Genomic DNA, 24,502 nt, shown 5'->3' on the forward strand with positions numbered 1-24,502 from the left:
ATGAGACTCCCTGCATTAACTTCACCAGGCTCAGATCAGCCCTGTAAATCTACTCATTAGCATCTCGAGTTAGATCTGCTACGTTATCAGGTTAAATACATTTTTACATCCCTTAACTTCTGCCAGCTCTGCTGAGCTGGTTTACAGAGCAGAGGAGAGCTCTGGCTTTCATTCCAGCTGCTTGATCTTCAACAGCTTCTTAATTACATCCTCATCAGACTCTGCTGGCAGTGACGCAAGAGCCAGCATTAACACAGAACTCGCTCTGTCTGGGGCCACTGTCCCACGCTGATCATTTTTGTTGCTTTCTGTTAATCAAAGAAAAAGGTCCTGGGGAACTTTTGAGGACCACACAGCAGCTCGGGATGCTCTCTGTGCAAAGGCATTTTTCAGGGCAAAAATCACTAAATCAAACACTTGGCTGTGTCAGAAAGGATTCGGTCCAGCACGAGGGCTGGGGGAAGGTGTCACTGCCCATGGGGATTGGAACTAAATGATCTTTAAGGTCCCTCCCAACCCAAACCAGTCTGTGATTTTATGACTCAGGAAGTTCCTCAAGAGCAGCATTCTCTGCACAGCTGCTTGTTTGTTTCTTGCTTACTTTAAGTTGTTGAAAGTTTATAGTGAAATTCACAGACCAATGAGAGCTGGCTTTTTAGAGCAAATTCTCAGAGAAATATCTTTTTAGGGGTTCTTATTAAATACAAAGGGGAAACACCTACTTTGGACCAAAACTTGGATGGGTTTCATAACCAAAATGTCACTAATATCCTGGCTCAAAAACATTAAAGTCGTCTCAGACCCTCACTCGGTGTGAGTTTCCTTCTCTCCACAGAGCTCAGCCAGTGGTGGGGACCGGCCCCTCTCTGCCCCACGGGTGGGATCATCCCTCTCGGGGTCCCACTGCCAGGATCTCCCTCTCTTCCCACCCACGGGGGTCCCAAGAGAGGGATCACTCTTTCTCCCCGCCAGCTGGGGGTTCCACTAGCGGGACCGACCCTCTCCCCGCTCGCCGGGGGTCTCACTGCTGGGCTCTCCATCTCTCCCGATCCGCCGGGGGTCCCACGGGAAGGAATGGCCCCTCTTCTCACTGTGCGGACATCCCAGTGCCAGGAACGTCCCCTCTCCCCATTCACGGGGGTCCCAATGCTGGAACCATCCCCTCTCCCCATTCACGGGGGTCCCAGTGTCAAGAACATCCCCTCTCCCCATTCACGGGGGTCCCAGTGTCAAGAACATCCCCTCTCCCCATTTACCGGGGTCCCAGTGTCAGGACCATCCCCTCTCCCCATTCACGGGGGTCCCAGTGCTGGAACCATCCCCTCTCCCCATTTACCGGGGTCCTAATGCTGGAACCATCCCCTCTCCCCATTTACCGGGGTCCCAGTGTCAGGACCATCCCCTCTCCCCATTCACGGGGGTCCCAATGCTGGAACCATCCCCTCTCCCCATTCACGGGGGTCCCAGTGCCGGGACCATCCCCTGTCCCACGCGGCGGGCCGGGGGCTCGCCCTGCCCGGGGGTTCGGTGCGTGCCCCCTCCCCTCCCGTGCGGTGCCGGGCCCGCCCCCGGCCGCTGCCCCCGCGGAGCCGGGACCGGGCTCGGCGGCACCCCCGCCCCCGGGCCGGCGCCGCCCGGGCAGTGCGCAGGCTCGGCTCGGCTCCGCACACCCCATCATGGCGCTGCGGCGGCCGGAGCTGCTCCGGCTCCTGCTCCTGCCCCTGCTCGGTGAGTACCGGCCGGCAGCGCCCGCACCGCCCCGCAGCGCCCGCCGCCGGGCCCAGCACCCGGGGACCGCCATGCGCTGACCCCGACCGAGCCCGGACTCGGGCAGGGAGGAGGGATGCGCTGCTCCCGTCCCGATCCCGGACTCGGGGAGGGAGGAGGGATGCGCTGCTCCCGTCCCGATCCCGGACTCGGGGAGGGAGGAGGGATGCGCTGCCCCGGTTGCGATCCCAGGGAAAGGGAGAGATGCGCCGGCCGGTCGGGATCCTGGGGCAGGGAGGGAGGAGGGATGCGCTGTTCCCGTCCCCATCCTGGAGTGAGAGAAGGAGGAGGGATGCGCTGCCCCGGCTGGCGTCCCAGGAAAAGGGGGAGATGTCCCCATCGCGATCCCGGGGAAGGGAAGGGATGCGCTGCCCCTGCCGCTGCCCCTGCCCCTGCCCCTGCCCCTGCCCCTGCCCCTGCCCCTGTCCCTGCCCCTGTCCCTGCCCCTGCCCCTGCCCGTGTCCCTGCCCGTGTCCCTGCCCGTGTCCCTGCCCGTGTCCCGGCAGGGATGCGCTGCCGCGACCCTGGCCCCGGGGAAGGGAAGGGAGGGGAAGGGAAGGGAGGGAGGGAGGGATGCGCTGCCCCGAGCGCGGGGGATGCGGGCACAGCGCGGGAGCCGCCGGGATGGGGACGGGACAGCACACGGGGCCAGGCCGGGGCCGGCCGGCAGCAAGGACCCGCCGGATGCTGCAGAGAGTGTGGAACACGCACACATGCACGGAACAGGGGGAAACATCCCAAAACCCAGCTCAGCAAGGAGCGGGTCCAGGGCTGAGGGTGCCAGGAATGTGCAGGCTCGGCAGGCAGGCAGGGCGGACACTAGTGCCTATTCAGGACCACGCACAGGCGCCTATTGTTCGGGGGGCCCCGCATGAATGTTTGCAGTTTTAATTGCGAAAACATTTGCCAATTCCGCTCAGGAATGAATTTGGGCTCATTTGTTGTCTGGCTATTAATAGCAGGGGGGATGAGGAGGGGGACAGCAGCCGGTGGGCTCGCGTTGTCCTCCCCCCCTCTGCCCAGATGGCAGGAGGAGAGGATGGGGTGGAGTGGGGTTAGCTGACAGCCAGCCTACAGCTGAGTACTGAAATACACGGGGCTGAGTGTGTACACACTCACCAGTCACTGTTTTGGGTCAACTCAAAGGCTGAAGCGAATGGAAATATTTCAAACAGTTTATTTAAGGACAAAAAACAATCCTCCAGTGACTCCCGAGAACTTGCAGAGCCGCTTTGGGTCTCAGATAAAGTGAGATTTGGGCACTATTTACCCAATCAGTCAGCGGAGGGGTGCGAAGATGACTCTGACACCCATCCCCGACAAGCAGAGGGTTGTCACGCGCTCCACGCTCTGCTGTTCACTTGCTTTGCTGTGGTTTGGAGCAGAAACAGCTTCAGTGGAGAAATCAGGAGTGCCTGATCCTGGAGCATCACACGGTCTGCCCGGTGCTAGCTCTGGATTCAGCTGCTCCCTTTGAATGGGAAAAACCACAGGCTTAACACCATTTTCCCTCTCAGTGGGGCTGCAGGATAGAAAGGTGTCCCATTTCCTTCCTGTGCTACGTGAGCAGAGCCCAGGTGTCCTGTTGAATCTGGCCTAAAAGATAGGAAGGATGGACTCCAGATATTTCTGCGTTTCTTCAGACAGACAGTAGTTGCTAAAAGCAGCCAAACCCCACTGGTTTCACACCTCTGCCCGAGAACATCTACCTGGTGAGTGAACCCAGTGGTACCAGGCTTTGCTTTCCATTAAATTCAAAGTCAAAGTGCCTCATCCTGTGTTGATTTCCACTGAGTGAGGTGGAGATTAAAAAGGTTTCTTCCACCATGCCTGACTTGAGGTTCTGGGGGCACCCCACTAAAATAGGGATATGCTGTCAGCAGTACATAAAATTAGACATGAACTGAAGCCTGCAGGGCTGCTGCTGGATAGTGGGATGGGAGTGTGACTGGAGGGATGTGTTTGTGCCAACTGATTACTTGAGGGAGGGGAAAAAAAAACAAAGGCATGAAAAGAAAGAGACAAAGCTCACAGGATGCTGAGACCCCAAATCTGACCTGTTCTAGACTCTGAGGTGCTGCTTTGACTCCCAAGTGCTGTGAGCTGGGGTTGTCTCCTCCTGTGTGTTACTGCCAGAACAACCCCTGTTCTTGATCCTGGCCTTAAAACATTGCCATGGAACGGGAGCCAGTGAAGCATGGAGCATTCAGTGCATTCCCAGCTCTGGGCACTGAAAGCCTCTAAAGATTCTGCACATCAGGGAAATGCCATGGTCATAATTAAAGCAGTGGAAGCTCTCAGCAGCACTGATGGAGAATGGGGCTTACGACTGACATCAGTTCTGCCTCCAGGTCTCTCCTTGCCAGCTTCCCCGTGGAAACAAATATTTGGATTTTAGAGCATTTCACATGCTGGGCTGAGGGCAGAGCTGTGGAGACCCTCCCAAAACTCTCAAGTATTTCCTGATGAAAATAGAACATGCTGATATCTTGTAGTCCTTGATGGGGAGATACGGGCAAGTCCCAGGCACATTTCAGTTTTAAAGCTCATTATATTCAAATCTCCTTTTGATTTAATTCTGAGGGCTTGGTAATAGGTTGGATTTCGCAAAAGGCTTTTTAAAATCTGTGGAGTAGAAGTTCTCATTTCCTTTTTTTTTTTTTTTTTAATATATGAAGTCCATCTGTCCCAGCCACCAACAACTGTTCTGAGTCAGCTGTCAGTGCCAAAAACCACTCAGTGGAAATGTTGTTAGCTCTCTTGCAGTGGTGATAAGTTGCTTGTTGGTATTTTCTGATGGGAAGTATTTGCAGTATCGCTTTCTTTTCAACAGGCAGTAAAAAACCAGGACAAACAGCTTTGAGAGCCCTGCCAAAATCAGACGCTTAATAACATCTTCAAAAAATTCCTAGGAAGGGCTTGGTGTTCCTTTTTGGGCAAGTGGGGTCTGGCATCGCCACCAAAGATTGGTTGGATGCACATCTCCTTTACAGCTGTTGACAAAGAACGTGACAGCAGCACATTCCCTCTTTCCCTAAATGCTTCCGAGAATTTCTTGGTTGCTGAAACACGAGGAGATTCAGAGAGTAAAATGTGTTTGCTTTAGTCTGTGGACTGAGATGTTGCTCTGCTTTGTGAGCTTGGGTTCTTTCAGTGTTTATTTTCCTTGTACAAGTTGAATTCTGGGTCTCTTGGCCTGCTGCAGTTGTTTTTCAATTATCTGTCCACACACGGAGGATTTGCACCAGGGACACGCTTGGAGCTGCCAAAAAATCACCTAAACAAGTAAATAAGGCAGAATGAGCCGCTGCCTTTAGCTCCACAAACAAGGACAAAAGCTGTGGGTGGCCTCCTGCCAGTTTGCCCCTAACTTTAGCCATCTCCAAAGGGCAAAGCAATGATCATCCCCCATTCCCTCCTGCTTTCCTTGCAGCTTGCTTGGATTATTAGTTAAGTTTCTCTTGCAAATTGGGCTGGCTGCTTGCTCATCCTCTGCCATGAGTGTTTGTGTGTTGAAGCAGAACCGGCCTCCCAGTTGTATATTTAGAGCTAATGCTTCACACTTGATTGCATCAAGCCCTGATGATCCGGAGAAGGTTCGTGAACTCCCAGCCAGAAGTGGTGGGAGGGAGTTAGCAAAGGCAAAGATTTCCACAGGCCAACAGGATCCTGACTCCTCAAGAGTCCTCATCTGCACAACAGGAGCTTGTGTTGCCAACAGGCCCCTCAAGAAGATAAAACCACTGCTCTGTGCAAAAAAAAAAAGCCGGTGGCCTGCTTGGAAACTGCTGTTTGTGTGAAAGGAGATGAGTTCCAGATATAAAATTAATTAGGATAATTACATTCTCAATCTGGCTTCTCTATCGACGGGAATTTGAGCTGCAGCGTCTTCTCCTGATTGATAAGGGCTGGTTGGCTTCCCTCAGAGCCCTCAGGGACTATCGTGTTCTTACGAGGCAGGATCAAAACCTAAACACTAAACATCACTTCTGTGCATTGGAGGAGTTCAGGGTGTGTGCAGCAAACCCCAGGCCCTGGCTGAGTCAGGACGTGGCCTCAGAACCAGCTAATGGCTTTAATTGCACTAATGAATGTTCTGGATGCGGCCTGAAATTTCCCCCAAAGGGCCTGGATTGCTGTTTGGGTGCAGTTCTGGCAAGAGCTGGGCTTGGGGCAGAGGAAATACCTGCTGGGTCACAGCTCTCCAACTCCCTGCTGGAAATCACAGGTTTCACTTTCAGAAGAATAAATAATAACATAAAAACTGGACTTTTTTTTGGCTGGAAAGCTCAGGTCTTTGCTTGCTTGTGACCCCTTGAGAGCAGCAACAGGAATAACCTGAGGGGAGAGGTGTTGTTTGGAGAGATTCAGTTGTTTTTTTTTTTGTGGAGGCTTACCAAAATAAATAAAAAAAAATAAAAGGAGTTCATGGAGTCCCACCAGAACGCTGGTCTCAGGGATAATCAACTCATTTCAGAGCTCAGGCTGCTTCTTTGGGGGACAAACCTTGAAGGAGGTGTATTTTAAAGAGGTTTCCTGCTCAGGGACAGCCAGCTGAGGTCCTGCTATCCCTTTGATGGCCTTGCTGTCACTCTAAGGAAGCTTTGTGTGACTCCAGGGCAGGACTTCAGCTGTCCAGCACAGGGAGGGCAGCACCAAGACAGCTGCAAATGGAGCTGGAGTCCTGTTCTTCAGAGCAACATCCTCAGCCAGGCCTTCAAAGGTCTCAGAAAATACACAGAAAATGAGGCTTGGAGAGGGAGTTCCTCTGCAGTTCCTCAGTGCCTTGTCAGAGGTGCTTCTCTGCTGTGTTGGGGATTGGAGGAAATTGCTTTAGGTGCATATTCCAAACCAGAAAACAGGCAGAGAAAAGAGCAGCAGAGGCAGGAGCAAAATTTATAAATGGGAGTTGACAAAAAAACGAAACAAAACATCCCAAACCAAACAAACAAATAAACAAAAAAAACCTCCCAAACCAACAAACAATAAAAACACCCCAAAACAACAAATACTTTGGAAATTTCTCCACCTTCTGAGAGTGCACTTGGGTCAGATTCCCATGAACTCACCTGTAAAATGCTGAGACCTGTCAGATGAGAGTCCAGTCAGCTCTGAGCTGGCCTTGGCTAATCAAAGAGAAACTAAACCACATACACGTTGTAACCTGACAGCCCACAGGTCCTTCAGATAAGCTGGAAAAATTAGTGGGAATTGTTCTGTCATGCCAGAATTGCTTGTCAGTAGAAGTAATCCCAGGTATTGGGTAGTGGTGCCCCTCGTGGGCTGGAGCACAGGGCTTAAGACTCAGTTACAAGGGGAGATGAAGGTTTTTCAGAGCACCAATAGATGAAGTAGATGAAATTAAATTGTGTTCAGATAATGCTTAAGGTTTTCTTTCATTTTTTTTTCAAGTCATAAATCCTAGGGATTTCAGAGTTAAAGCCAGAACACGCTCAAACCTACTGCCTCCAATGTACCTGATTATTACAACTCAAATGTGGGATCAGTGGGGTTTTTAAGAGTCCTTCTTAATTCGTTTGGACACAGCTGGCTCATTTGAAGACACTGAGCTTTAAAACTGCAGCATGCCAGGGACTTACTCTGTCTTTGGCACGTGGCTAAAAGGCAGCAGTGGATGTTCAGCACTATTTCAAGATTTTTAATCACGCTATTAAAAATATATTTCGGTGGCCTAGGTAAGATTTTCTGCTGATCTGGAGAAATCCACTGAAATCTAAAGGGATTTGTTCCTATTACTAGGCTGGGTTGTAATGCCCATGACCTCCTCTGAAAATCCCTGCCTTAATAAACTTTGGGCAATTTCTTATATAAGTGGCCAGTATTTGACAGAGAGGACGTAAATCAGGACGCTTCTGGGCTCTGTTTTGAAGGGTGGGAGTAAAATACTTCTAAAATTTCAGGTCTGTTGAAAGCACCTGACTTCCCTGCTCTCTCCCCTTGAGACATCTAATTAAGTTGCCATTTTTATCACTCTTGCCCAGTATATCTCAAGATGTGCAACCACAAGGTGCTTCGGTGGTGGCTGAAGGAGCCCATGAAAATCCCAAGTATCCAAAGGGAGTCAGGAGTTTTGTTTTATTAGTGACACAGAATAAGGCTGGCAAGCAAGGTTGAGGAGGAGAGCTCTTTTGAGAGCCAGGCTTCCCTTTTAACAGAGAAACAGAGCTCTGCACAGCAGTCCTGCTTTTTATTCCCAGTAGAAAGGTTCCTGCCACTTTTCATCCCTCTGGGGTGTGTTCTCTCAGACCTCAAGTGGAGGTGGCAGCACAGCAGAGAACTTAATGATTTTGTCTGTGTGTAAATGTACATGATCTTTCAGACCCAAAATCACCCATGGAGACAGCGTTTTTTGTTTTGCCAGGATGTTATCCTTGGAAAACAGAGGTTTGATGGATGTTGCTGCTGTTACCTGTGTTACAGAACAGCTTCTGTTCACGGCTGTTTGCTGGGGGCTGACAGAAAAAAAAAAAAAAAAAGAGAAAAGAAAAGCAAAAACTCAAAAACTCACTGTCCAAATTTGTGTCCTGACTCACTGGAAGCTCCCCAAAAGATTAATTGATGGGGCTATCAGGCTGCCATAAGGATGAGGAGCGTTCCTGGGAGTGTGGGATGATAACTGGCTGTGTGAGTCGTGGAGCTGGAAAGCGCCCCTGTGTCCACAGCAGTTTTTCCCGTGTACCCCAGGGTCCATTAAGGAGATTGCTGCCTGCTAATGGACTTCCTCCTGAGGCTCTGGCTGCTGACACTCTCCTGAATGATTTCCGGCAGCTCACACAGCAGGGAAGGTGTTGCAGAGTCCTGCAGCTCTTGCTGCTTCTGTAAAATAGCTTTTATCCCCTCAAAGGGAACTTACCAACAGCTATTTTTAACGCACACTTAAATCTTTGCTTTAATCTTTTTCTTCTGTATTGATCTTCAGCAAAAGCTTGAAGGTAAATATTGCTTTATGCCCACCACATTGTTTGGAGCTGGTTATTTTTGGAGCCTGGAAAACATCCGCTCTGTGCTAGGGAGGTCCTGGGCATCTTGGAAAGGGAAGTCCCAGCTCTGTGCTCCGGACCTCTGCTCTAGCCCTGGCTTCCCCAGCCTGTGGGAGCCCTTGGAAGAAGGGCTTGTTGAGGTGTTCAGGTCCCAGCCAAGTGGGACTAATGCAGGCCCTGATGGTGTGATTGCTCCATGCTTTGCTGTTGGGATTGGAGACATGAGCTGTGGAACAGGTTGGCTTCACCCACCACGGATCTCCTTGTTGATCTAGAGGCTCCTAAGGCACAGGACGTGCTGCTTTCCCTCCCTCTTTGCTTTTAGCTGCTCTGCTGAGGTTGCATGTGGTGGGTGTGGATGGGGCTGCTCTGATTTCTGGGGGAGGTGATGCCTTATCTCCTTCAGAGCTGAGGGAATTGCCTTTGAACTGGCAGAGTGCCTTGTAATCGCCTACTGAGCCTCGTGGGCTCTCCCTCAAGCAGAACTGGCTGTTTGAGTTGGTAAACACCCTTCTGGAGCAGGTGTTTTCCCTTCGTTTTGGCCAGTTTTCAGCATTCCATAAATCTCAGGGCAGCGCGGAGCTCTGCCTGCTGGAGCTGCCTCGCGTGTGCTGGAGGGGATTACACCAGGTACCAACCCCTCTCTGCTGCCATCAGAAATGCTCTGGTGGGACTGGCCAACACACAGCTGTTCTCTCCCACGCAGCAGGGCGAGATGAGCCCTTTGAAGTCCGTGCTGGGGCTGGCAGCAGCTCCCGAGGCACTCCGGTACCCCCCTCTCCCACTGCCAACTGCTCCTCGGGTTCTCCAGGCCAACAGCTGAGCTGTGATCAGGGCTGAGCATCCTGCAGGGCTGGGGCTTTGCCAGGGGGCAGAGGAGACTCCAGATTCCAGATTGTTCCTGAGCACGGGAGGATTTGGGGACTCTTTCCCCACGTCCCAAGGCGTGATCATCGCCCACCAGCATCCTGCTGCTGGTCACAATAGGGATTGTTCTCCCTGCCTGGGCAGGCTCCTGGTGTTCTGCTGCAGGCTCCTTGATCCTCCTCTTTCTGCAAATATTTGGAACAGATCCTGTTTGTCTGTTTTGACAGTTTGACTCAGCTATTAAACGACAAAAGCGAGCTGGGCCCGGGTTCACCGTGGTTACAAGCAGCTGTACAAGGAGGGGAGCTGAGGGTCGAATTGAGACACGAGGCTGTCTGGGAAAGGTCCTGGCCTCGAGGCTTAGTCCTGGAGCAGGGTTGGATGCAGCAGATCTGCCTGAAGCGTGCAAGGGCATCCCTAACCTTTGCTGGCCATGACACTGCGCAGTCCCGAGGAGAGCTGGTGGTTTTGGAGTGACAAATATGGCATAATTCTGGCTGCTTCCATATTTCCCAAGAGCTTTTCGGTTCCTGGCTCATCCTTGGTCACTTGTGAGGCACACATGCCATAAGTCTCACATCTGTCACTCAGCTCCACGTCCTGGACATGAGGCAAAGACTCTCTTGGCTATAAAGGCTTCCCTCTTTCCTCCCTCCCGAGTTTCCTCTTGGTATCTCTGCCTCTCATTGAGAAGCAGTAGCTCCTTCAAAGAAATGCAAGGAAGCCCATTTGCAGAATTTACAGCTGCTTCCTTGGGCTTGAGTGTCCTGCTCTTTAAGAGCAAGCTTTTAAGCATGTTCTTAAGTGGGAAGATAAGTGGTGTTAGGATCCTTTCATCTTCTGGCTCAGATCAGGCTGGAGATAACTGATAAGGAGATGACAGCCAGGAAGATGCAGAGGCACTTTTGGAGTTAATTCCTACTTTGCAAGGCAGTCTTTAAAGCACATCTCGGGTGGGAACAGAGGCTGGTAAAATAAAGCTGGGCTTTCCCTTCTCAGCATATGTCTTTTCCTCATGTCTGTGAGGCAGCTCCTCTGTGTGTGCCAGCAGAGCCGGCACAGACTGAGCCGGGTTCTCCATTTCTGAGCCCTCCTTCTGCTGCTGACATTCGAGGGAACTTGGCTGGGGCTGTCTCTAGACGCTGTTTCGGCTGGTGATTTCATTTGCACGTTTCTTTCTTTCTTTTTTTTATTATTTCTTTTTTTTTTTTTTTTTTATCTGCAGCAGTCCTTTGCACATTTGAGCTGTGCTTTAAACAGCACGTGATGGGCTGAGATGCATTCCTGTGCCAGGCACCCTCAGCCTCACATGGGTGGGAGGCTCCAGACCCCTCCTGAACAGACTCTGCATTCAGCTCCAGAATTCCTGCCTCAGCCCCTCGTCTGCTGCCCGAAACAGGTGGCAGGCACATGCCCGTGAGGGTCTGTGCTGGGGGTGGTCTTCAAGGTCAGCTGTATCCAGCCCACATTCCTGCTGCATCCCCCCTGCCTCACCTTCTGGCCCAGCTGGTCTTTGGCCACCCGGCCCAGAGGTTGCTGGCCACGTCCACACGCTGCTTGTGGAGAACAAACCGCTTGAAAGCGGGGTGTCTGTGGGCCAAGCCTGCCCCAGCCTGCTGCCTGCTCCTCTGAGGGAACGGGGGAAGAGCTGGGGCAGGTGTCAGGGGCTCCCCAGCACCCCAGGGCACACACACCGTGTGTCCCAGGGCCTGGGCATGGCACCTGTGCAGCCCCAGGGGCTGCTCCCCAGCAGGGCATTGCACAGGCTCCGTGCCAGACCCAGGAGCACAGGTAAAAGTGGAGCTGTTTGAGCCAGGGGGTTCCTTGGCAGGGTTTTGGCACAGCTTTCAGGCGGGCACGATCCAGAGGAGGATCCTCGTGCCCTGAGAAGCCCAGATCCAGGTGCTGCTGTTCATTTTCCAGACGCCTTCTCCTGGTGTGTTACCAGGGACTTCTGCTCCCAGCTCTCTGCGTGGTGCCAGGTCTCTCACAGATGAGCTACAAACCTTCCCACAGCAAGCCCCACGGCTCTGCCCCTCAGGCTCTCTCTGGGGAGCTGCTGCAGCTGGGCAGGGCTGGCCCTGGACCCTGGACAGCCCCAGGAGTGAGCAGAGGCTGCAGCTCCCTCTCGGATCAGCCCCCAGTGCCTCTGCACCTCGCTGTTACTCAGCACTTTTCCCTGACAGGGAATTAAGTAGGATTTCTAGGTCATTGTGGGGCTGTCAGGAGGAATCGTCTCCTGTAGACCTCATTATCAAGGCTCTTTCTGCAATGCCAGACTTCAGAACAATTGCAGCCTGGTTCCCTAAACACTGACTAATGAGACAGAGCTGTTAGCAGCAGTTTGCTAAATAAAGGCTGTTTCTGCCTGAGACAGAATAAAGCCAGACGGGATTTTCTTAGCTGTCTCTCACACAGAAGGTATTTCAAAGGACCCTGATTAAAATAATGAGATAGATGTTGCTCTCGTGGTGGCTGCATGGGGTCAGTGCTCGATGCCAGTGCCAGGTGCTTCCCCACAGCAGGGACTTCAAATAAATGGTGCTCAAGAAACCTGAAATTCTCTCCTTGGTTTCGAGGTACCCTGAGCATCTACCCGAGCTCCCGTGCCTTTGTCCTGCTGTGACAGTGACTTGGTGGGCAGGCTGGCTGCTGGCCTCCCTTCCCTTGGTTGTCACAGGAAGATATTCTGTGATCCCCAGCTTGCAGCAAAGCTTGCCCAGCATTCACACACGTGGCTTTGGGAAGGCAAGGGGTGCAGCAGCTGAGCAGAAGGGACAAGTGTGACAAGTGTATGGCAGCTTTTGAGAGGAGCTGGGGGATTGCAGCCTGCCCAGAGGAGACAGGTGAGATCTCAGCTTGAGACTGAGCAGAAGGGAAGCAGCCCCCAGCTGGGTAGAGGGAAGCCAGGTGACCTCTGTCGATGTGCCTGTAATGAGATTTTTCATCCTACCTCTCTTCCTGTTGTCAGAAGGGCCTGGATTAAAGATAAACTCTGGAGCATGATGGGATGAGTCCTTGCCTCAGGCTGGAGCAGGCACAGGAGGGCTGGGGTGTATTACCTGGCCAGTTTTGTTTGAAGAGGTGCTTTGATGTGGCAATGGGAGTCCATGGAAGGTAAATGGTGTCTAGACAGGTTTTTCTCACTCTCTGTTGTTATCTCTGAAGCAGCAGGAAAGGTGCCAAACAGGCTGAATGGCTCCAGAAGCAGAGATATTTCTAGAAAGATGGAAAATGGTTCTTCAGGAGAATCCAGGACAGCTCTTGCCAGACTCTGATTGAACCTCTTGCAGGTGGAACCTGGATCACTTAATTACAGGTAGAGGCTCCCAAGTGTGAGCAAAAGAGGTCCAGGAGTGTACAGGGAGGATACAAGGAGTTGTAGTTTATTTAACTCCTCAGTCACTCAGTTTTAAGTTTGCCTTTTTAACCCCACAGAAGCATTGTTATAATTATGTTTCCCTGTTTGGTTCATGTTCTGCAGAAATCTGTGGTATAGGCCTTCTTAATAAAAGAAAAAGGATGAGTTGTGAAGGCCCAAAGAGTCCCTATACCCCAGTCATGGAAAGGAGGCAGCAAATAGTGCCTCCCAAGACTGGGGTGAGAGAAGGCCTCTCTCCCACAGGTCCTCCCAGTCAGATGTTAATGTATTGTTAAGTTTGTTTTCCCATTGGATTACTGATGTCACCCCAGTTCAGCCCATTTACCCTACAGAAATCTTCCCTAAAATGTTCTCCCATCCCTTAATCCCCATTTGTCTCAGTTTGGTGCTGTTCTCCACCCCTCTTTTCCCATTTGTTGTTCCCTGCCCCTAGCCCTGCCTCTGCACCATTTTTCCCTGTGTGCACTGGCCCTTGACCCTCAGATCCTGCCCTGTTTCCTGCTGTATCATCCTGGATCCTCAACCCAAGTTTGTGTTTTGTCCCTGGGCTGCTTTGAGGTGCGGATCAATAAACCCTGTCAGAGCTCTGCACCACAGACCCTCTTGGTCGAAAGCAATCCGTGGTGTGTGTGTGGTCTGTGTGGCTGCTCTGTGCCCACACCTTCACCTGGGGACACTTGGGAAGGTAGCAGCATTCACCACGCTGCTCCACAGGAGATGCCCGGTGTGTTTCCATGAGCTGGCACTGCAGGGAGCTCCAGGAGAGCTCCATTGACCACTGCTGTGGCCGGCAGCTGGGGAATCCAGGACAATCCAGTCGATTTTGGCAGCAGCAGAGTGCTGAGAGAAGAACCCCTGGGAGGGTGGAGGAGCTGGCCTGTGTGCCCAGTGAGTGCTGCAGTGGTGGGGCTGGGGCTGTGGGAGGGAAGGGGAAGGCAGGCTGGGATCTGGAGGCACTTGTGGCTGGCTGGCAAGCGCTGCTCTCAGCGCTGCCTCTGATATGCCATCTCCCCCGGCGATTGGGAGGGGAAGTGGAGACTGGATTCAAATGCCTATTGTCTGTCCTTCAGCTGGGAGCAGAGCCAGGAGAGAGAGGCGCTGGCAGCATCTGATACAGGGGGCAGATGTGAAGGGAAGCACACTCATCCGTGAAACGCTGGTGCTGGCATTTTCAAAGGAGCCTCAAAGGTTAAGTGCCACGTGCTGGAATGCGTACACGAAGGTCAGGAGAGAAATCCGGGGCTCCTGGGATCCCTGCAGGGCTGGGGGAGCTTTTTGCAGGCAGCTCTTGCCACAGGGATGAGGTCTTGAGCAGCATCTGTGTGCTGTCTGGGCTCCTGCTGCCCTGGGCCCCAGCTGGTTCAGCGTGGCTGTGAGGAGGGCAAAGCCACACTGTGCCAGGTTTGGCGTCACCTGGGAAGCCTCAGAGGAGCTCAGGTGAGCTCAGCCCGGCTCCCCTGTCCTGTAGGCAGCTGCCAGGTTGTGTGAGCTGAGGTTTCCCAGCCCTGCCTGTCCTCTCCCTCTGCCAGAGCAGGGCTCAGCCACAGGTTTCGAGCAGAGGTGGAAACTTGGCACCGAGGCATGGAGCAGCCAAGAGCCCAGCTTGCTCCTCTGTGTCAGGGCTGGCTTCTGTACTGCTGTGGGGAGTGCAAATATGTTCCCAATCTGTTTGCTTTGCTGACATGACTCCAAGACACACAGGGAACAGATACACTGACCAAGAAGAGGCCATTGTTACAGGGACCTTCCTGACTGTGCCTCTGCTGTGCATCCCCAGCATCCACAGAGCTCAATCCTCCCGGGTCCCCCAGCCTGAGCTGCACATCAGCACAGAGCAGCCAAGGGTTTGCTCCTGCTTGACTCAATTTGTCCACCCGTGTGCCCTGATCTGGCTTTTTGATTTCTGTGCTGATCCCTGGCAGGCAGGTATTAAATCAAGTTGTAGATAAAAGGAATTACAAGCGTTGCCTCCCTGAGAAGAGCCCAGACATCCAGTGACACATTGCTAATTGCAGCCAGGCAGAGATAGCAGTGCTGGAGGCTGAGCAGCCAGGAGCCAGGGACTGATGGACAGGTTGGGGTTTTGGCCAAGGAAGAATGGAGGCCCCAAGAAAAGCAAAGAAGAGGAAGGGAGTTACCTCATTTGTTTCCAGCAGGGTTGTCCTCTGAGAGGTATTTCCTTAAGGTTTATATAGTCCGAATTTAGTCGCAACTTTTATGAACAATAAAGACTTCCATGGTTTCCCTTGGAGGAACTGGAACGAATCCAAATAGATTTTAGTCCTGAGAAGCAGATCCTGTTATTAATGTCAGCCTAATCATTTCTTTCAATCTCCTTCCCAACCTTTTTTACCATTCATGCTGCTAAAGCCTCCAGGCAAGTTACCAAGTCCAGTCTACCACTTTTAGCTGTTTCTGGCTTTGTAGCCTCCCCTGGCTTTTTGAGGGTGTTTAATCTGAGGGGTGGGGACTGTCCCTGTGCCTCAGGAGAGAGCTGGCAGTGTGACACACGAAGCCCAGAGATGGCAGGACAGTGGCACAGAGCTGAGCTGAACCAGGGAACAGCACGTGCTGCTGGGCCCGTGTCTCCCTGGGAAAAGGGCCTCTGACCAGCACTCAACTGGGAGCACTCGGCTGAGAAAATTCTCTGCTAAAAATAGCAGCAGATGATGTTTAAGGAGAAAAACAAGTCAGGGTCTGGGAGAAGTTGGTTCCCAGATATGTGGCTAATTCAACTCCCCCAGGACAAGTAATCTTTTAACCCCTCCGTGTCAAGTCTCGTTTCTGCTCTATTAAACAGACTTGCCCTGGTCAGGAATCCAGGCTGGGATGAGCCAGGATGGGTTTTGTCCTCTTTGCTCTGACACAGCATTACTCCCTTCCCTCTCCCCTTGCTCATTTATACTGGCATCTTCCTAATAGCTCTGTGTGTCACGCTTTTCATCTTTATCTGTCTGTGACTTCACTTGGGCTCCCTTTAATTCCCCGGTGCACTTCCTAAGAAAATAATCTCCCCTGAACCCTGCGGCGCTTCTCCCCGCGCAGGTTGGCAGCCCGTGCTTGCTCAGGCTGATGTTAACAAGGGAAATCTTTTCAGATCTGCTCCTGTGATCCAGGGCTGCTCCTAAAATCACATCTCTGGGCCTCGCTGAGCGCCTTTCCCCCCTTGTGGGGCTGCATCCTTTGTTCTGACAGATTCGCTGCAGAGCTTCAAAGCTGGCGGGGGCCGGCCGCAGCTCTCCCGCCTGGAATGATGGCAGTGGGATCGCTGTGAGCTCTTGGTCTGCTTACAGGCAGCTGGGGATGTTCCCTGGGTGCCTGCAGCCAGGCTCCTGCAGCGTTCATTTGTTCGTGTTCTGTACAGCGCATTAGCGAGACAATTGCGGTTTGTACCCGGGGCTAGAATTATATGCACGCGGAAAAAAAAGGTAAAAATTACACTGTAAAATCGGAGGAAATGTTCTTAAAACGAGAGCTGCTTTCAGTCTTGTCATAAATGATTTCTCTCTGTGCTTGCTCACGCCCTCTCCTGTTCCCTTCTCCAGCCTACTCCTGGCTCTTGGCTCTGATGACTGCTGCTCTCTTCCCAACTCCCATTTTCCACAGGAAGATGACATGGTTGGTCTTCAATAAGCAGAACCTCGGATCCGTGTTCTGCTGGTCAAGCTCTAGGCTGGAGGAGAAGGGAGGATCAGGAGATTAGAGTCACAGACAGAGGAATAGAGGATTATAGGCTAAACCCCTGCAAGTCTCTGTATTGATGGTTGGGACACAGCCAGACACTAAGGAGCACTGCAAAGCCTGGTGCTGATAGCATATCCGCTTATTTCCTGTCTTTGCATTGCAGGCAGCTTCTGAGATGTGTGTCCTCATCAAAAGCCAGGGTCAGGCAGGTGCTGAGCATCCCAGCTCCCAGAGAAGTCAAATACCTGCTGAGATCAAGTCTGTGCCTCGGCTGGCGCTCAGCCTGGAAAACGTCACCGTGGCTTCTGAGATGCTCAGCAATCCTTGAGTCAAATTCCTACATGAGCCAAAAATAAAGGAACTTGCCCCTCTTCCTGCTGCAGTTCACTCCCTCTCCCTGACACTGGCCATAGATCCCTGTCACGTCTCGCTGACCCCACTCTGTCCTGGATTTTGTCCCTCAGCATCTGTCTGCTGCCAGGAGAGTCCTGCTGGCAGGAAGGGAGAGGACAGCAAGAACACCATTGCCCCTGGCTCTTGTGATAGTTATCTGCTGGTTCCCTCCCACTTTGCACTAATTTGGTACCAGCATCTGCCACTTTGGGGAGGAAGGGGACTTACTGAAGTGAGAAATAACGTAGGATGTGCCTGCATGGCAGTTCCTAGGGCTGGCTGAGGAAACAATGGAAGGCAAGTGGGAATAGGCAAGGAAGGGTTGGTTTCAACTCTGCCCTGTGCAAAAGTTCCCACTGCTCTCCAGTGCTCACCATCTCTGTTCTGGGATTTGCTGCTGCCAGGCATTCTCATCTGGTAAGCAGGTCACAGAGTGGCATATCCACTGCTGCCTGAGATAGCATGTGCCTTTGCTCTTCCTGTGATTTCCATTCCTCGTTTTTTTCCTCCAGTGAACTGGAACAGTGCATCCTTACTGAGCTACAGGGGACGCTGGCTGTGGAGGGACTAAGGCTCAGCTGAGAAATGTACAGCACTGGGGCAGATGGAAATGATGAGGGGAAACGCTGCACGGGAGACCCTCGGCTTCCTCAGGGCTCCAGGGGCCCGGCCAGCTGCATCCCTGGGGTCTTCATGCCCTAAAGCAGAGGTGGGGATGAGCTGCCCTCCTGGCATCCCCTCATGTCCCATTTTTTGCACTGATTTCCCTGGTGTTGGCTGCGAGCCAGCCCAGTTTGGAGGTGTAATTAGGCTGCCCATTTTTTAATGAAAATGGCAAGGCCAGCACTGAGCACATCCTGGCTGGTTCCATGCATTCCTGGCCAAGTGATCTGGATTTCTCCTCTGTTTTTTTGCCAAACCCTTGGTGCAGCTGTAAGGAGAAGCTCTCCTCCCTCAGAACCACACAGCAAGGCCACCTGCCCCTGTTTTTCCCTCCTGGAGACTCAGCCTAACACTGGTAGCCCAAAGCCTCTGTGTGAGGGACTTGACCCCAGAGGCCATCAGCAAAGGCAAAGAAATGGTCTGGGCAGGACTTAATCCCCTGGCAGAAGCTCCATGCCCTATTCCCTGTTGCTCACACAAGAGAAATAAGATTTTCAGTTCAGCCTTAGGTTTGTTGGGAAGGAAGAAGCAATTCAGGAACGTGGGGAATGGTAATAACATCTTTCCTGTTCATGTTTCCTTTCTGTTCCCCCTCTACTACCTTCATCCCTGATTCTGAGGGGCAAATTCCAACCCTATCCATCTTCTCTCTGAGCTGAAGTTGGCCTGAAGTATATTCCAGAAAGAGATGCAATCTGACATGCTGGAAACTCTGGAGCCCTTGCTGCTTCCATCCTAATCCCTTTTAAGTATTGGGTATTAGTCATCCACACAAATATTGCTTCCTTCCCGACTCGCACGTACAGTCAGTCCTCTCCAGGAGAAGAGCCAGAACCCAGGGGATGAGCCTGGGAAAACAGGAGAGCTAGGCCCAGATCAGGCCCAGATTAAGATGTTGGGCAAGGCTTGTACAGCCACATCTGCAGGGGATGAAGTGTAGTATAAATGCAGTATAAATGTCCATCTTCTCCTGGATGGCAGCAGCATGAAGGTCCCTTGGTGGGGCTGGTACCTCCAGCCACCTCTGTTGGGACAGAGGAAACCTCATTTTAATGAAATAGGGTAATTTCTGTGAAGGTGCTGATCCTGCAGGACCTCAGCATCTCATCTCTACCCCCGCTGTAATGCCACAGCGAGTGAAGGTTGTGAAACTCTGAGCTGCAGAAGCCCTGCTCAGACGGTGGTTTGAGAGAGTCTGCCTGCAGCTGCACCCCAACGTGATGAAACCATCGGGGAAACCATCAGAAAGCTCTGTGTGGTCTTCCCAGGCAACACCTACACTTCCCTGCCTGCCTGGGAGACAGGAGGAATGTTTGGCTGCAGAAGGAGCTGCTTTGCAGAGAGGCTTTTGACCTAAGAGGGTTCCATATCTCCTTGGGAGCAGCCTGTTCCTCAGGGTGGGTGTGCTTTGCTGTCTGGTTAGGAGATGGAACAGTAAATCCTCCTGTCCAAAGGGGAAAAAAAAAAAAAAAAAAAGACAAAAAGAAAAGAAAAACAAGAAAAGAAGGAGGAAAGAAAAAAAAAAAAACCTAAAAAAGCAAAGGAAAAAGAAAAGGAAGAAAAAAGCCTGTGTGCGTGGCCTGGGTGTTAATGAGCCCTCTCTGCAGCAAATGCAGTCAGGTCTTTAAGGTCCCAGTTTAAGTCAGGAGATTTAAATCAGGAGATTTAAACAGGTTAAGATTTCATTCCAGAACTGCACGTACCCTGTTTGAAGTCAGGCATCTCCTCACCTTCCGTACTGGTGAGGAAGAGTGAATTAAGGGCAAAATCCCAAGGTTTTACACCTTCAGATGAGTGCAGATAGCTGGTGGTGTTCCACACAGCTTCATCCTGTGGGGCCCTGCTCCTGCTGGGACCACCAGAGAACCCCTCACAATCAGCATTTCACACGAGTGCCACGAGTGAGCTCCCCAAGAGAGGAGGAGAGCAAAGCCCAGAGTGATGTGGATGCCAAACACTGCTCTGCAAGGCTGCATTTGCCTTCTCTGGGTTAATCTGCCTCGAGTTCCCTGCCCGGGCGGGCACATCTCTGTTGGAGGTGTCTATCAGAGAGCTGGCACCCTTTTAGCAGAGCAGTACAAGCCATGCATCTTAAAATAAGTCATGCTGGTTTATGATAGCTGGTAAAAATAAAGCCTTACTCGCACAAGCAGCTATAACAGCACAGAGGATTTACGACTGAGTGGGTTTTTTCCAGGGTGGGCTGGCCACAGTCTGGTGATGGCCTTTTTATAACTGTTATCAGCTCCCACACAGACCAGGTCCATCTGTTACTTAATTTGAACGGAGACACTCCTAAGCTTTTGTTCACTAATCTCTCGCTGCACTCTACATTGTTCTCCAGCAGGGCAGCCCACCCCAGAGTCAAGGCTGAGCTCAGGGAGGTGCCATGGAAAAATGGAATAAAAAAAGGCACGTGGCTCGCTGGGGTCACTGGGCAAATACAGCCCATCCACCTGCCTGCTCCCTCCTCTCAGCTCCAGGGGCTTTCAGCCTGACACTCGGGGGCCAGAGCAAACACAGCACCAGCTCCTTGGGCTGGAGGAAAGGAGTGGAAGTTAAGACTGAGTGCTACAAAACATTTATTCACTGTTTATAAATCCAGTCTTTATCTGGCACAAGTGCATTTGCTATTCCCAAAGTTTGACACAAAGACACTTGGACAAAGAAAGCCCAAAAAACTTCACCAAAGAGTGCTTAAAATGCTCTTGTCTCTCATTCCTGTGCCACGCTGTGTTGTCTGTCCTGCACCACCTGGCACAAGTCGGATTGTGGAGTTGCAACGAGACGCGCTGGGAATAGAGAAGAGGGGGATAAAGAGCCTGCAGAGCTGGGAGACAAAAGGATGGATATTTCCAGGCAGATGGTCAGATGTTCCTGAAAGGGTTTATGGTGATTTTCGCAAAATAAGCTGAGGGCAGGAACACAGCCTCCCCTCTCCTTGTCTTATCCAGTCCAGCTCAGCTTCCTCTGCCTCCAGAGGGAGGTTTCCCACAGATTTCCCAATCAGCTTCCCCTGTGCTGCACACACCCCCCCCGAGAGGCAGGGCCAGCCCTGGGGTCAGCCTGGCTGCCCTTCCCAGCACCCCTGTGCTGCTCTGTGCCTGGGCTGTGCTGTCCTTGTCACCTCCAGTCCTCGGATGGATGATGGATGGATGGATGGATGGATGGATGGATGGATGGATGGATGATGGATGGATGAATAATGGATGGATGGATGGATGGATGGATGGATGGATGATGGATGGATGGATGGATGGATGATGGATGGATGGATGATGGATGGATGGATGGATGGATGGATGGATGGATGGATGATGGATGGATGAATAATGGATGGATGGATGGATGGATGATGGATGGATGAATAATGGATGGATGGATGGATGGATAGATGGATGGATGATGGATGGATGGATGGATGGATGGATGATGGATGATGGATGGATGGATGGGTGGATGGATGGATGATGGATGGATGGATGGATGGATGGATGATGGATGGATGGATGGATGAATGGATGGAGGGATGGATGGTGGATGGATGGATGGATGGATGGATGGATGATGGATGGATGGATGATGGATGATGGATGGATGGATGATGGATGGATGGATGGATGATGGATGGATGGATGACGGATGGATGATGGATGGATGGATGATGGATGATGGATGGATGGATGATGGATGGATGGATGGATGATGGATGGATGGATGACGGATGGATGATGGATGGATGGATGATGGATGATGGATGGATGGATGGATGGATGGATGGATGATGGATGGATGGATGACGGATGGATGATGGATGGATGGATGATGGATGATGGATGGATGGATGATGGATGGATGGATGGATGGATGCTCCAGGGGCACCTCCAGACGGGCAGCCCTGAGGGTGCTGACCTGCAGAGGGTTCAGCTGCCACGTTTGAACACCCCACAGCACATCACTCCCTCCTGCTGCACCGCGTAACCCCCCGAAAGCCGAGATGCTTAACAAGGCGTGTGGTTTATCGCAGCGTTCCCACATGGCTTAGGCGTGCTTTGAATTGCAAATCAAGCAAGGGCTTAGTGATGATGGACACCTCGAGCAAGACATATTTTTGTTGCTTTGGTGGGCAGGTGTTTAAATACAGCTGCGTGGTTTTGTACTGCCTGTGCCTGACAGTGCATTAACTAAAATTACCGTATCAAATAACGGCGAGCGTGGCATCGAGCGAGGCTGCAGCACAGGATGCTGCCAGAGACTTCTCCCAAACTCTCTCCTGGTCATCTTCTCACTTTCTCTATAACACAATACCTCACCTCCTCTTCAAATTTCTGCCTAGAGCTTTCAAACAGACATCGGGATGGAAGGAGATGGAAGGTCAAGCTTGGCTTTGAACAGTAGAAAGGAGAGTCAACACACAAAGTCGCCTATAAAGCTACTTTTTTTCCTTCAGTATAGCATTTTAAAATGATTCAGATACCATGAGTCACAGTAACAAGCATGGGCTGGATCTGAAAAAAAAAAAAAAGAAAAGTGCCATAAGAATATGCTATAGACTTCAGTGCCTTGTCCTGGATTCTATTTTGGAGAACTGATGACATTTGGGATTCAACCATATGTCTGGCTGAGTCTGCAGCACATACAGATCTGGTAGGTATTTGGGGGGTTAGAACATGCAGATCTGGTAGGATTTGGGATTTTGCAGCCTATAGAGACCTGGTAGGAACTGGGAGATGCAGCACATATGGATCTGGTGGGGATTCAGGGATGTGGAACATACGGCTGTGGTGGGTGCCTGTGCTGTGGCACACATGCTGCTCTGGAGAGGGAATGCAATTCCAGCTGTTCTCCAAACCCTGGGTGCTGAGGCCTTTTGAAGTGAGATTTACATAACACAAACCCTTTGCTGCTTATTTGTGCTGGGCTGGAAGGAGCCTAAAGGAACACCTTTTAGAAGGTGGTTTAAGCACTAATGATAATTTAACACAAAACAAAACCAAGAGACAACCCTTGCCAGCAAAGCAAGGTTCTAGAAAGGCAATCCTCTCTTGCTGTACAGTCTGTATGGTCAGTTCAGGTTTTTGTTTTGCTTTGCTGTCACCTTCTTTTAATTTAGAACATGCTACTTGCAGTATTCTGCCACACAGAGAGGAATAAATCTGCCTCAGCAGTGATTTAAGCAGCCACATTGATCTCTGCCCACGGTCAATACACGTAATAATGTCAGAACCTCTCACACAGTCTCCAAGGACTCAGCTTCTGTCTAAAATTTGTTGTCATCCTGCTTTGTGCCTGAGGGATAGACCTGAATCTCTTGTGCTTAGTGGGTGAGAAAAAGCCTGCTGTGAGCAGTTTCTGAGAAATGAGCTGGGGCTGGAGTCTGACGGAGTCCCGCTGTCCTGGAGTGAATATTTCTAGAGCTCCTTCAGAGCCACACAACTCTCTGGTTTTACTGTCCCCACCTTCAGCTGAATAGAGATTCTAACTACAGCAGATGTGGGACTGTTGCCATGTCTATTTGATGGGACAGCATTCTTTCAGAAAAAGAAACTGTGCAAGCAAGAATCTGTAACAAAACTAAAACTGGTCCAGAGCAGGCCAGCCAGCATCCCCTCAGAGCAGCTGAGTGCTGAGGCCTGCGCTCTCAATTCAGTTCTTGGTTCCAGAAGCAGTAATCTCACACCAAGGGACTCAAATGCCACGTTTCACCATTGTTGGAAACATGTCTGAAGATTTCAAAAGAATTTTCCCAAAATTGTGCCTTGTCTTCTGGGGATTAGCAGCTTCCCATGCTCTGGGGTTTTTTTGGGATCAGTGGAATCTGTTCATGCTCCCGAGGATCAGAGCCCCAGACAGAACACAGGTCAAGGGACTTTTTACAAGAGCACATAGTGACAGGAAAAGGGGGAATGGATTCCAGCTGACAGAGAACAGGAATAGATTGGATATTAGGGCAAATTCCTCCCTGTGAGGGTGGGGAGGCCCTGGCACAGGGTGCTTAGGAAGCTGTGGCTGCCCCTGGATCCCTGGAAGTGTCCAAGGCCAGGCTGGAGCAACCTGGGACAGTGGAAGGGAACCATGGCAGGGGTGGGACTGGAGAATCTTTAAGGTCCCTTCCAACCCAAACCATTTCATGGTTCCGTGATGAACAGAGGGAAGGGGAAGAGTTGGCATCATCTGGCACAACTCACTGCTTTCAGAGGGAAGGTCTGGAAGCAGCAACTCCCATGAAAATGGACTCTGCTTCAAAACAGACTTGCAGAAATTACTGCTTAGACCAGCTCCTGGCTGGAGAGAACCAAAGGCCAGAGCTCTGTCAGCTCAGTTCAGCATTGGATTTCCCCCAAATGCTGCATGACCATCTCCAGTGCAGAAGGGGGAAGGGTGGAAAAGTCCTGCTAGGAGCAGTTTTGTCTGGGCCAGCTATTAGTTAACATCAGCCAGTGGTTTTTGTGTGAGAAACAATGATTTTGGACAAAGGCAGCTTTCTAAACCTTGACAGATGCCAGCTCACCCTGGTGGTCTTTGGGGTACCAGCACTGGGGCTCCCAGGAAAGTGTCAGCATTTAACAAACAACGAGGGATAGGAACATTTCAACATTGCTGGAAGGATTTGGGGTGTTAAAGAACCTCAGGCTTTTAGTGGGAGTGACTTTGCAGCTCCTGGGTGTTTCTCAGGCTGCCTTGCCACTCCACCAGAGGGATGTTGTCCCTGCACTGTCAATCTCTGCCCAAAAGCTTTTCCCTC

The 24,502-nt window shown here is 51.4% G+C and overlaps 1 protein-coding gene across 1 annotated transcript in view; it reads left to right on the forward strand.

The window, feature by feature from the left end:
- The first annotated feature begins 1,580 nt into the window (after nucleotides 1-1,580).
- Nucleotides 1,581-24,502, forward strand: part of JAM3 (junctional adhesion molecule 3) — a 31,736-nt gene continuing 8,814 nt past the window's right edge. The window contains exon 1 of the mRNA XM_086861147.1: nucleotides 1,581-1,728. Coding sequence (XP_086717273.1) covers nucleotides 1,677-1,728 — 52 coding nt within the window. The 5' untranslated portion in view covers nucleotides 1,581-1,676. The remainder of the gene's footprint in view (nucleotides 1,729-24,502) is intronic.

Source organism: Cyanistes caeruleus, chromosome 23 (assembly GCF_971803275.1).
Source record: "Cyanistes caeruleus chromosome 23, bCyaCae1.hap1.1, whole genome shotgun sequence".
In the NCBI taxonomy this organism is placed as follows: Eukaryota; Metazoa; Chordata; class Aves; order Passeriformes; family Paridae; genus Cyanistes; species Cyanistes caeruleus.